This window comes from Zingiber officinale, chromosome 9B (genome assembly GCF_018446385.1).
Source record: "Zingiber officinale cultivar Zhangliang chromosome 9B, Zo_v1.1, whole genome shotgun sequence".
In the NCBI taxonomy this organism is placed as follows: domain Eukaryota; kingdom Viridiplantae; phylum Streptophyta; class Magnoliopsida; order Zingiberales; family Zingiberaceae; genus Zingiber; species Zingiber officinale.
Window position 1 is genome coordinate 97,928,325 of NC_056003.1, and position 12,146 is coordinate 97,940,470.

The 12,146-nt window shown below is 39.6% G+C and overlaps 1 protein-coding gene across 2 annotated transcripts; it reads right to left on the bottom strand.

The window, feature by feature from the left end:
* Positions 1-1,084: 1,084 nt before the first annotated feature.
* Positions 1,085-6,482, bottom strand: LOC122022431 (exocyst complex component SEC3A-like). Of its 2 annotated transcripts, none has more exons than XM_042580421.1 (7): positions 6,281-6,482; positions 4,971-5,073; positions 4,250-4,395; positions 3,843-3,960; positions 3,107-3,187; positions 1,713-1,785; positions 1,085-1,617 (listed from the first exon to the last, which is right to left on the bottom strand). In XM_042580421.1, exons 1-7 carry the CDS (start codon positions 6,334-6,336, stop codon positions 1,571-1,573), a joined length of 624 nt encoding a protein of 207 aa, XP_042436355.1. In that variant the 5' UTR covers positions 6,337-6,482; the 3' UTR covers positions 1,085-1,570. The 2 variants fall into 2 exon arrangements, with proteins under 2 accessions (XP_042436355.1, XP_042436357.1); XM_042580423.1 differs by having other exon boundaries at positions 1,713-1,763; positions 6,281-6,480.
* Between the last annotated feature and the right edge of the window lie 5,664 nt (positions 6,483-12,146).

Here is a 12,146-nt window from a genome sequence, read left to right on the forward strand (position 1 = left end):
AATTAAATGGACAACTGCATTTTACTAAATGCAAACATTTGACCAATGTGATTCTTATTACAAAATAAATGTTCATTCAATAAATGTTCATACAAAAAGCTAGGCTTTTATATGCATCCTAACAGAGATGTCACAAAGTAAGTTTGTTCTAGACGGTCGAAAGATGGTTTTAACGCTTATGAACTAACGAGTGTGATTAAAGAGAGGGAAAGAAGGTTAAGACAAAGAGAGAGGAGAGAGAGATAATTGATCTTGGAGGGAATGAGCTTTGGGAGATGGATTCTAGGATTTCAATTTCATTGTAATGCTAGGAGATATTACATAGATTGCTTAGTTTCTGCCCTCTATGTCCATGCTCTTGCAGGAAGTTAAATTGGTCAATATCCCTAAGTATCGAATAGAGACGATTCCCGTGAAATCCTATAACGGTTAACCCCTGTCACGAGGGCGCCTCTGTAGATCACCGGAATACATGTCTAGTAAATAACAATAAGGATAAAGGTAGAGATTTGGTACGATTTCCTACTTCCTTATAGAGGAATTGTCTCTCCTTTCAAGAGAATGTCCTAGACGTTCGTGAACGGGTTACCCTTATTACTAGGGCCCCTCGGGTATATGATCTAGAGCACTCTTTCTACGAGGGCAGTAATTCCTAAGGGATTGTTTCTCCTTTTAAGGGAACATCCTACACGTCCAGAAAGGGTCACCCCTGTCACTAGGGCACCTTGGTCAATACGCTCTAGGGCATCCCCTTTGCGCGATTAACAATCATCCACATTAATCAACAAAGCATGCAAAGGCATATAAATATGTCACACACACAATTCATCATGAGCAAGGCATTAATAAGTCATTGAATAGAAATATAGTGAATCTACATAGTTCTTACATCTCCATCACATTACAAATACTCCCTAATCCTAGAAAAGGATATCTACTCCATTGCGAGGGAAGAACAACCCCAAAACATAAAGTAAAGCATACTTACAACCCTTGATATGAGAAGAAGGGGAAGAAGAGATGCTTACCGAGGTTTCCGATGTCTTGGGGATGCCTCCTTACTCTGGAGATGGACGGAACGCCAAGGAATGACGGTGGATGAAGCTCTAGGGTTTCCCCCGAAGGGGAACGAAGTCCCGAACCAAAGATGATCCGAAGAATAGGGTTCTTGACCCTTATATAAGTTAGGGCACGGGCATCGCACAGCACGTGCCACGGCCGTGCGAGATCCGCACGACCAAGTGCATCCTCCCTTCGGGTTGAGTGGCACGGTCGTGCGAGATCCGCACGGCCGTGTCTTCCTTCTGTTCTGGCCGCGCTGCACGGCCGTGCCAATTGGAACGACTGTGTGGATCTAGGGCTCGACTCCTGGGGCACGGTCGTGCAGGGTTGCACGGCCATTCCTTGCTTCGCTTCGGTTGTGGGGGGCACGGTCGTGCAAGTTTGCACGACCATGCTCTGATCTGCCTCTGGTTGGTCGCATGGTCGTGCAAGAGTTGCACGGTCGTGCACTGCTCCTCTTCTATTTGGCCACACGGCCTTGCAAGGTTGCATGGTCGTGTTCTCTAGCTTATTCCAGTGCGTTGACAATCGCTATTTTCTCTCCGAAAGTTATCCCTGTCAATACAAAACCAAACAAAGAGGAAATCCAAAATATGTCAGCTAAAATCCTCTTCCCATCTGAATTTTTAAAGCCTTTTCCAGCAACTTACTGGCTGCATCTTCACATGACCGAGTATACAAATTTCCCTTGACAATCAAATCTGCAGAATTAAGCTGTAGGAGCTAATAAAAATAAACAAATTATAAAAATATTAAAAGATAAAATATACATGTAAGCGAATAAGAATTATCTTAACCTACTGAAACACATACGGATTGATGATACAATTCAGTTTTGCACTATTGTTGTCTTATTTGTGCAGCATGTTATTGGAAATTAGCAACTGGTATAGAAGGAAATGAAATTGCATAACATCCATAGCTATTTGGCAATTTACAACGATCTCAATCATATAAATCATATGGTTCTTCATTGAGTTCAATTTAGCTCAGTGGCATATTCAAATCAAAACATGATACTTTAAGGTTGGCAATGCCATAAAACTTATCCAACAAACACTGAAAGGTCAAATGCAAAGTCACATATTGGAGACCTCTCTTCTATAGTTATGACCATGAAAGTGCTAACATAACACATTCTAACACTGAGCAGAACTAATAAAATATTTTCACCCAGAATGCTAGTTATGCACTATATGTCAAATAAAAAGATAGAAGAGAACGCTTATGTAATGGGAAAAAAAACTTCAGTTGCCCAAGTAGAAAACAATTGGATAACATGTAACAATTAATGGAGCAAGCCAATGAAGCATCAGAGAGAATAGAAGAGTTACTCATGAAGTGCTTTGGAAAGTTACAAGGATTCCAACGGTTAGAACCTCACAATATATTTCTTGCATCAATTCTTTTATCCTATTAATGATAATATCATCAATTTCACTCTTGTTTTCGAATACCAAGTAAATAATTCTAATGTAGAAAGGGAACATAGAGCTTCAAACAAAAAAAAAAACAAATTTGAAGTAATTCTAAGACCCGGCAAAGGTTTAGAAATAAGTAAATTTAAGATATGGCATAAAATGTTCAAAGTTGTTTTAAAACAAATGGAAGAATAAAGTTAACATTTTCACAAGTAAATAGCTCAGACAAATTCAGAAAGAAGCTGGGGTACAACTAAATAAGAGTTGCTAAGCTTGAATGACAACTAAGATATAGAGCACACTAGTTAACATAAAGAGAAATATCCCCAATATAAACTCACCTCCTCTGCACGCAAAGAAAAATATAAAATATAAGAAAAAAAGAGAATTGTAGTAAGTCTTGTATGAACTGTAACCAGAGAATAAAAATTTCACATAGCTCTAATGTCTAGACATGAGAGAAGGATTTCTAGAATTCCAAGACAACACTCAATGTCTGCAAAATGAAAGAGAAAAAATCTCTCAGATATATACCTATAAGGTCATGATTATCAAATGGCGAGAACAGTCAGTTTAATTATTATCAAATTGATGGAAAATAAGTGACTTGCGAGATGATAAACCTGATTCTTATTGTACATAGCTAATTTCTTGGTGTACTCCGTCTTCAATTTAGCTACTTTAGCAACATAAGGAGCTTTATCCTGGAACACAGAAAGAAATTTCATATTAAAAAAAACATTACTAATTCATTTTCCTCTTCAAAGCAGGAAGATTGGTCTGGTGGATGAGAACTAATTAACAAATAGCACTAACTTCTTCCGACAGTGATTTCCATTTATTGCCACCTGCTTTACCAAGCTAATCAAATGATAATAGTTGATTTAAACCAATCTACAGAAGCTGAAACAAGTAGAACTAAAGGAAAAGGGAGCAACCTTACCACAGTGACAAATTTGTTATCATTACATCAATTATCATGAGAAGTAAAGATTTTGCCTATCATATTGAAGTCACGAAAGGAGTTTATGGGGCATAAGGTTGCATATATCCAAACAAGTAGTCCTAGATTGTAATGGACATGAATAAAATTTATTAAAGTTGATTAACCGACCATATCCCATACCTGATTGGTCAACCCAATATATGAGCTGACATAATTGGACATATATTTTTTTTAATTAAAAAAAATAGAAACTGACCAAATTAAATGATCGCCTGTCCCAAAAGCATGAGCTTCCAGGAAAGGACCTAGGGCAGACAATAATGCTTTCAACAAATTGAAATCTAAAGTTGGAGAGACCTTGCTAATGACTCGGCGTATAAAATTGAATTATAGAATATCAAGACCAGCAATACCTCCTCTATTATGGATTCACATTCAACAAGTGCATGAACATTTGCTGCTTCTAAAGCCAGAAGTTCCCTCTTTAACCTTTCTGAAAATGCTTCTGCTTCACCAATTCCCATAACATACCTGCATCAGAATATCTTGTGTGTGAATCATGGCATAAGTATGAATATTATTAGAGGGAACATTATGGACATAATGCAAGTAAAAAAATTATCAAAAGATAAAGGAGGTACAGATTCATATATTGGAAAACAAACACCTGAAGGTTAATTTGAAAAGAAAAATAAAACACATCAGATTAAATACTCTGTTTCACTAAGCAACAAAAAGCATCACGGAAGTATCAAAGATGCATATCTGCATGCTAGGCATGACTTTTACATGATAATTCAAACATAATCAAGTAACATACGTGCCAAGGAGAGCCTCCATGTCCTCTTCTTCAGCTTGTGAAACAAGATCTCTTTCGACAGTAACTTGTGAGTGACCTTGAATCAAACCAGATGCGTCTTGCCCACCATGAGTAATAACTTGACTGCTTACTGCAGTATTATTTTCCTGTAGCAGAATAATAACTTATTTTCCCATTTTTTTGGCTTTGGTTTACATACACAGTAGACTATGTACAGGTATAGAATATCCAATGCCTATATTCAAACACCGTGTTCACTAATCATATGCACTGAATAAAATTAGCAGAATGGCTGTTAAAAACCTTTTGTACACTGAACTGCACATAAAAAGGAGAGAGTGAGAAGTAAGATTTATGCAACTTCAACTGAAGAAATATTGAAATTTAAAGTTCTAACGATTGCATGACAACAATAGTTTCAAGCTCAGGATAAACAAGAGCAATTCTTACGCTATCGTGCTTGATGGAAGATGGTTAGAAAAGGATGAGTAAGATACTTTGCCAAAGTAGCTACAATTCAAAGCTTTTTCCACTTTTTTTTTTTGATAAATACTAGCCTAATTCCTAATCTAATATCTAGTCTTGAATTTGCAACATGGTACAACTTCACATATAAAGAACACTATAAATCTTAAGATAATAATAAAACCCATTAGTCTTTGTATTCACATATTCATATGCATATATATAAAGGTCAGATGAGACAAATTAAGAGGTACACCTTTGCCCAGAGAGTCATCTCCACTATGTCTATCCCAACAACTTTTGGAAGACATCCCAATATCTCCTTGCTCATGTTTAAAATGCATAGAAGTATGCGGTTCCTGCAAGAGGAATAACTTTGGAGTAGACACCATACTGATTCTTCTAATTTTTCGTATTGAGAAAAGCAATACTGTTCATGTCCTGTAACTCAATGAGATTATTCAGATTCTTCAATTACTTGCAAAAAAGTACAAGCATAAAAGCACAGACCATAGAAAGAATACTCCAACACAAACAGGCATGCTTTCCACCACTCCTTCCACTACCTCAAGAATCCATCCAGAGAAAAAAAAAGGAACAAGGGGCTTGCCAGAGAGAAAAAAAAAAGAAGGAAATTTGTTCACCCGTTTGTACTCTGCGTTTTAAAAGTTTTACAGTGTAATTAAGAGTTGAAAGAAAATTCAAAAATATAGAGCGAAAAGAAAGAATAGAAACACGTAGATTTTGGAGGAAGCATCATAAAACTAGATCATCTGTAATTATCTACAAACATGTCTTCAGAACTAAAAAGAGCGCATAATGGATAAACCAACTATGGCGCCTCCTAATATCCAAATGGATCAACATTAAACTCTTGGAAAATTAAAATTTTAAATTGGCTATGCAAAGTGGAAGAAATAGAGGAAGCTTGAACAATACTCGGATTTCACTGTTTTGGTTAGAAATGAGAAAATAGACAGATATTTTTTTTAGCAAAGAGTGAACAAGAAAATTCAGTCAATCTATTACTCAAGACAAGGCATTGCACGTCAAGAACAGTGAAAATTCAGTGTGTGAGACATGAGAGGGAACACGGGATCAGACAATAGGTTTTCCAATCACTTTGTTTGTATGGAAACAAAAACAGAAGAACACAGAAAAAGGAGCAATCAAATTGGATGGAACCTCATTTATAGCATAAGAACAACTGAGTGTTGGAAAACAAAATTTACATCACTGGTAAAAGGAACATGTTTCTTCTTCCTTCACTTGGAGGTAACCACAAAATCATTGTCCCGGCCAAGTAATGAATACTATACACAAAATGCCAAAACCACCGGTTGATGGTCCGATCGCAATCCAAGGAATGGAAAATAAAAATATAGGAATCACCCAATCAGCGTTGTTGTAAAAAAAAGGCCAGATTGACCAAAAAAAAAGACTAGATCTTCTTCCAAACTCGACCAGCAATTTCAACTGACTGAACAATCCTCTATCATGTAATTAACAAGAAATTGATCATTGCAACAAGATAAAGGAATCATTTCAGAAGCTAAATGCAATAACCTGTGGCTTTCTAGGGACAACGACGGCACATTCCTTGCAACCTTGCAGCCGCTCATCTTCAATGAGTGGCCTGATGTGAAAAGTGACCTTCACGCAGCAATGCTCCTCACTGTCCATCTCAATGTTTCCAAGGAAATCCACCAAACAACCAATTAGCCAATCAAACTACCACAGATTCGAGGAGAAACCAACAGTGAATAGCGAACAAGGTCGAGGGTTCAGGACGACCGTGCAACAAGATTGCTCTTTTATTCCGCTGCTCGAGAGGAGGCCAACTACACCTACGGCCTCAGTCCGTAGTTCCTTATTGTTGGTGCAACCTTAGGTCAAGGTTGACCTGGTTAACCTGACTCGAGTTGACCTGACTCGAGTTGTATTTTGATGTTTGACGAGAATAGAAAAGTTCTATTTTGATGTTTGACGAGAATAGAAAAGTCATATTCTGATGTTTGACGAGAATAGAAAAGTTGTATTCTGATGTTTGACAGAATACAAACTTGGGAGATTGTGGGTGCAATCTTTGGTCAAGGTTGACCTGGTTGACCCGAGGTGAGTCGACCTGATTCGGGAAATCCTGGTAAGTGAAGCCAGGTGAAAATCCTGGTGAGTGAAGTCAGGCAAGGGAAAGTCCTGGTGAGTGAAGCCAGGCAGTTGGAAAGTCCTGGTGAGTGAAGCCAGGCATGGGAAATCCAGATAGGTCAAGGTTGACCAGACATCTGGTGAAAAGTCCAAGTATAGAGACTTGGCACGAGAAAAGTCCAAGTATGGAGACTTGGCACGGAAAAGTCCAAGTATGGAGACTTGGCACGGGAAAAGTCCAAGTATGGAGACTTCGCACGGAAAAGTCCAAGCAGGGAGCTTGGCACGAGAAAAGTCCAAGTATGGAGACTTCGCACGGAAAAGTCCAAGCAGGGAGCTTGGCATGGGAAGTCGGAGAGGGCTTGGTAACTCGTTCTCCGGACTAAGTCAGAGAGGGCTCGGGAGCTCGTTCTCTGGACCGGACGTGGAAGTCGGAGAGGGCTCGGTAGCTCGTTCTCCGGACTAGGTCAGTGAGGGCTCAGGAGCTCGTTCTCTGGACCGGACGAAGTCGGAGAGGGCTCGGTAGCTCGTTCTCCGGACTAGATAGGGTTTAGGGATGGGAGCTCTAAACCTGGATCGGTCTGGTGACCGATCCAGTGATACGCTGGTTGACTGATCGGTCTGGTGACCGATCAGTAACCAAACAGTGTGTTTCTGTGAATTACCTGATCGGTCTGGTAACCGATCAGAATCGAAGAAGATCGGGAGAAGAAAGAGGGGGGATCGGTCTGTGGACCGATCCACCTGAGCCCTGATCGGTCCACAGACCGATCAGAGACGAGGCCAACTCTCACAGAGAGTTGGCTGATCGGTCTGGGGACCGATCAGCCTAAGGCCTGATCGGTCCCAAGACCGATCAGAACACTCCTGGACCGATCAGGAGTGTGCCTGTTCGGTCCAGGCCTAACCGTTGCGACACAACGGCTATCTCTGCTTCGTCTGTTTTCGTCTGTTCTTCTTCGCAGGTTGCAGGGAGATACTAGATGATATAAGGCCTTTACAGTGAAAAACGAAAGACAACACTGAAAGAACTGCTTCTGCTAATTCTTCTTCTTCCTCTTGAGCTTTGCTGAGCTCTCGGTTTGCTGAAGCTTCGCGTGAGCTTTGTGCTGGTTTTCTAGCTGCTGGAGTCGTGAAGCTGCTGCTTCATCAACGGACTCCGACGAGAAGGCAAGCAAGTGTGTTTACAATTTTTGTTGTTCTTGTTTGTTTCCTCTATTGTTGTACTCCTCTGTTTTGCTATTGCAAAGACTTTGTGGTGAGGTTTCTCTACCCAGAAGGAGTTCATATTAGCCGGTTATCCGGGGTTTCATCCACCGATGGATTGATAGGCTTCGTCCACCTTACGGACACGCCGAGGAGTAGGAGTATCATCTCCGAACCTCGTTACATCGCTGTGCTTGAGGTTTGATTTCTCCATTTACGTTTCTGTTGTTATTTTTCCGCTGCGCTAACTTGATTTGTAGAAAGAAACGCAAAATTGGGGTCGGCTATTCACACCCCCCCCTCTCTAGCCGCATCCGAAGGTCCTAACAAGTGGTATCAGAGCAAGGTTGCTCTTCGTCGGATTAACACCCGGGGGAGCATAAGCTAGAGAATGGATCGACTCGGAGAAGACATCACGATTCCACCCTTCTACGAGTGCTATGACTTCGCGTATTGGAAGGTAAGAATGGAGTATTTTCTTATGACTAACCTAGCAAATTGGAATTGTGTACAAGTAGGTTTTATTCCTCCGGTGGATAGAAAGGGAGAACTTCTCAAGAAAAAGAAGTGGACGAAAGAACAAATCCACCAATCCACAATCAACGACGAGGTAACGAAAATCCTTGAATTTTCATTACCTAGTGATATCTTGTGTAAGATAGGTGGATACAACAATGCCAAGGAGTTGTGGAACAACTTGGCTAAGTTCCATGAGGAGAGCTCCAATTCAAGTCATGAAAAGGAGTCAAGTGAGCCAAATAGCTCACATCATGGAGGTAAGGAATTAGAAGTTGAGGGCTACTCAACATCTAAGGAAGAGGAGGAGGAGAGTTCTTCTTCAAGATTGGAGCAAGAAGAAGAAGCCTCTACTTCCGGAAGGGATGAAGAAGAAAGCATACAACCATCCTCAACCCTAGGTAACTCAAGCAATTTACTTTCAAGTAAATTACATATAATGTGCTTTGAGTGTAGGGAATTTGGGCATTACAAGAGTAAATGTCCAAAGAGGATTAGGAAGACTCCACCGGCGCCAAAGGTCAAGAAAGCCGGAGTCCCGATACGCAAGGGTAAGGAGCACGTGGTGTGCTTCCAATGCAAGCGAAGGGGACACTATAGGAGCCAATGTCCGAGGGGGAGGCAATCTCACAAGGACAAGAGACCGAGCACATCGATAGGGGGAGCTAAGACAAACCCTAAGGTAACCTTTAAGGCACATTCTTGCAATTTGAATAAGACACATGTTAATAGTAGCTTTATTGCAATTGCCAATGATGATAAGCATGATAACTATAGTAACCGATACACGTGCTTAGGTGACAAACATGTTAGCCTAGATAAGGACAATACTAGAAAAACCAACCCTAGAATTAACTCATCTAAGGTTAAGGAAAACATAGGTAGGAATCCCAAAACAACTAGACATATGCCTAGGTATACCTCAAAGAAAAATGACAAATTAAAACTTGAGGTATTAGAAAAGGAAAATCAAGTCTTGAGGTCAAGACTTGACACTTTAGAAAAGACCCTTAAGAATTTAGAGAAATCATCTTTAGGACCTAAGGGTCAAAAGCAAAAGCCCAAGGACATGAGAGGTTTGAGTCACAAACCTAAGTCTCAAGTGGTCAAGCCCACTTATCATAATGTTCCATTCGATTATGGAACAAGACCTAGGGCTAGGAAGACCATCACCAAGGTCACAAGGGGAGTCACCCCTAGAGTTGATCTTGATGAGTCCCAAATGGCCAAGGCTTTAAAGCCTAAGAGGGTCATTAGGAGGGTTGCTAGGGAAGTCATCCCTAGTGAATATTTAGTGAACCCAATGAGCTCAAATAGGTATTGGGTTCCTAAGAGCATGATTCCATCACGCTAGATGGATTAGAGTGTGCCAACCTTAATTGAATAGGTAGTTAATCTATTCATGACAAAAGGTGGCACTTTAGGAATTTTCAAGGTGTAATCAAGCCTTGAAAATGAAATGGAAAATTATTCCTAAGGTGATTAGCATGTGCCAACCATATTCGAGGAATTCTCTAGGGTCAATCTAATTGGCACATAGTGATCTAAAAATCTTTAGTATATGATTTTAGGTCTATTACACTTAGGAATATGGAATTTATGGCAAAATGATCAAAATTATCAAAAATGGCAACTAAGGCTAGAATTAGGTATTTTCTATACCTTTATATGTTATTTGTCATATATTGTTTGCCATATGTCATATCATGACATCATATCTAATTTGCTATCATTTGAAATGTCATGATAATGCTTAGGTTAGTTATATATCATGCCTTATTTAAGTTTCATACTTTATGCCATGACATCATGACATTGGCACATATGTTCACTTATGATATTATTTTATGTCATGTCATCATCTCTTGCATTTATGATCAATTAAATTGATTTAAGGATAAAAAACTCAATTTGATATGGAAATCAAATTGTTATTTAGAAAATGCATGAGAACTTAGCTTAAGATGACCAAAACCCATATCTCACATCAAAATTGACTTGGATGTGTTTGATACACTTTAGATGTGTGTGAGATATTAGGATGATGAGTTAGGATCAAGGTGCATAGTTCTTGTACCTAGATGAGCCTAATTCGAAATTGAGGATCATAGGGAAAGCTTGTGTACAAGTCATGTACACTTAGCCCTAAGATTGTGGTCCTAAATTGAATGGTTTAAAATCATTTCAAAATTGATTTGAAAAACCTTGATGAAACTTTTCTAGTGATAGCATTCATCATTGAGCAAGTTGATACAAAGTTGAGGTAAACTTGAACTATTTCAAAGTTTTTAAACTTTGTATCAAGATTTTAAAATGGAAGTTATTTTCATAGAAAATTATTTTTCCATGATAGTATATGTTATGAGGAATGTATCCTCAAAATTTTATAATTTTTGGAATTTTCTGTAATTTTGTAGGGGTTTCTGAATTTCGGGAGGAAGAAATTCAGAAATCAGATGTGTGACCGATCAGGAGGGTTCCTGATCGGTCCAGGGGATGCTGGATCGGTCACTGGACCGATCCAGGGAGCTCCTGATCGGTCTGGTGACCGATCAGAGCGTGCCAAAATGCTAATTTTCGATTGTTGTCTGAAATTTCAGTTTTGGAAGGTGGTGTTTTTTATTTCTAAAGGTTTGAAACTCTCCAAGACATTGTTGGTGCAATGGTCAAGGGGGAGTTGACCTTTAGGGGGAGCTTTACCTATTGGTCAAGGGGGAGTTGCCTTTTAGGAGGAGTTTTTACTAGTGATATGGGATTATCACTAAGTTGGTAATGTCTTTAGTATCAAGGGGGAAATTAAGGGTTTCAATGAAAGGTATGAGACTTTCATTAGGAGGAAACTCTTGACCTTGATTTACTCTTTTTGATGTGTGTCAAAAAGGGGGAGAATGATTTGGAAGAATGTCCAAAGAATGTTCAAGGAAGAACATTAGAGTTTGGGGAGAATGTTCAAGGAAGAACATTGGAAAACCTAAGTTAGGTTATCGGGTTAACCTAACTTGATTATGGTTTTTGTCAAACATCAAAAAGGGGGAGATTGTTGGTGCAACCTTAGGTCAAGGTTGACCTGGTTGACCTGACTCGAGTTGTATTTTGATGTTTGACGAGAATAGAAAAGTTCTATTTTGATGTTTGACGAGAATAGAAAAGTCATATTCTGATGTTTGACGAGAATAGAAAAGTTGTATTCTGATGTTTGACAGAATACAAACTTGGGAGATTGTGGGTGCAATCTTTAGTCAAGGTTGACCTGGTTGACCCGAGGTGAGTCGACCTGATTCGGGAAATCCTGGTAAGTGAAGCCAGGTGAAAGTCCTGGTGAGTGAAGCCAGGCAAGGGAAAGTCCTGGTGAGTGAAGCCAGGCAGTTGGAAAGTCCTAGTGAGTGAAGCCAGGCAAGGGAAATCCAGATAGGTCAAGGTTGACCAGACATCTGGTGAAAAGTCCAAGTATGGAGACTTGGCACGAGAAAAGTCCAAGTATGGAGACTTGGCACGAAAAATTCCAAGTATGGAGACTTGGCACGGGAAAAGTCCAAGTATGGAGACTTGGCACGGAAAATTCCAA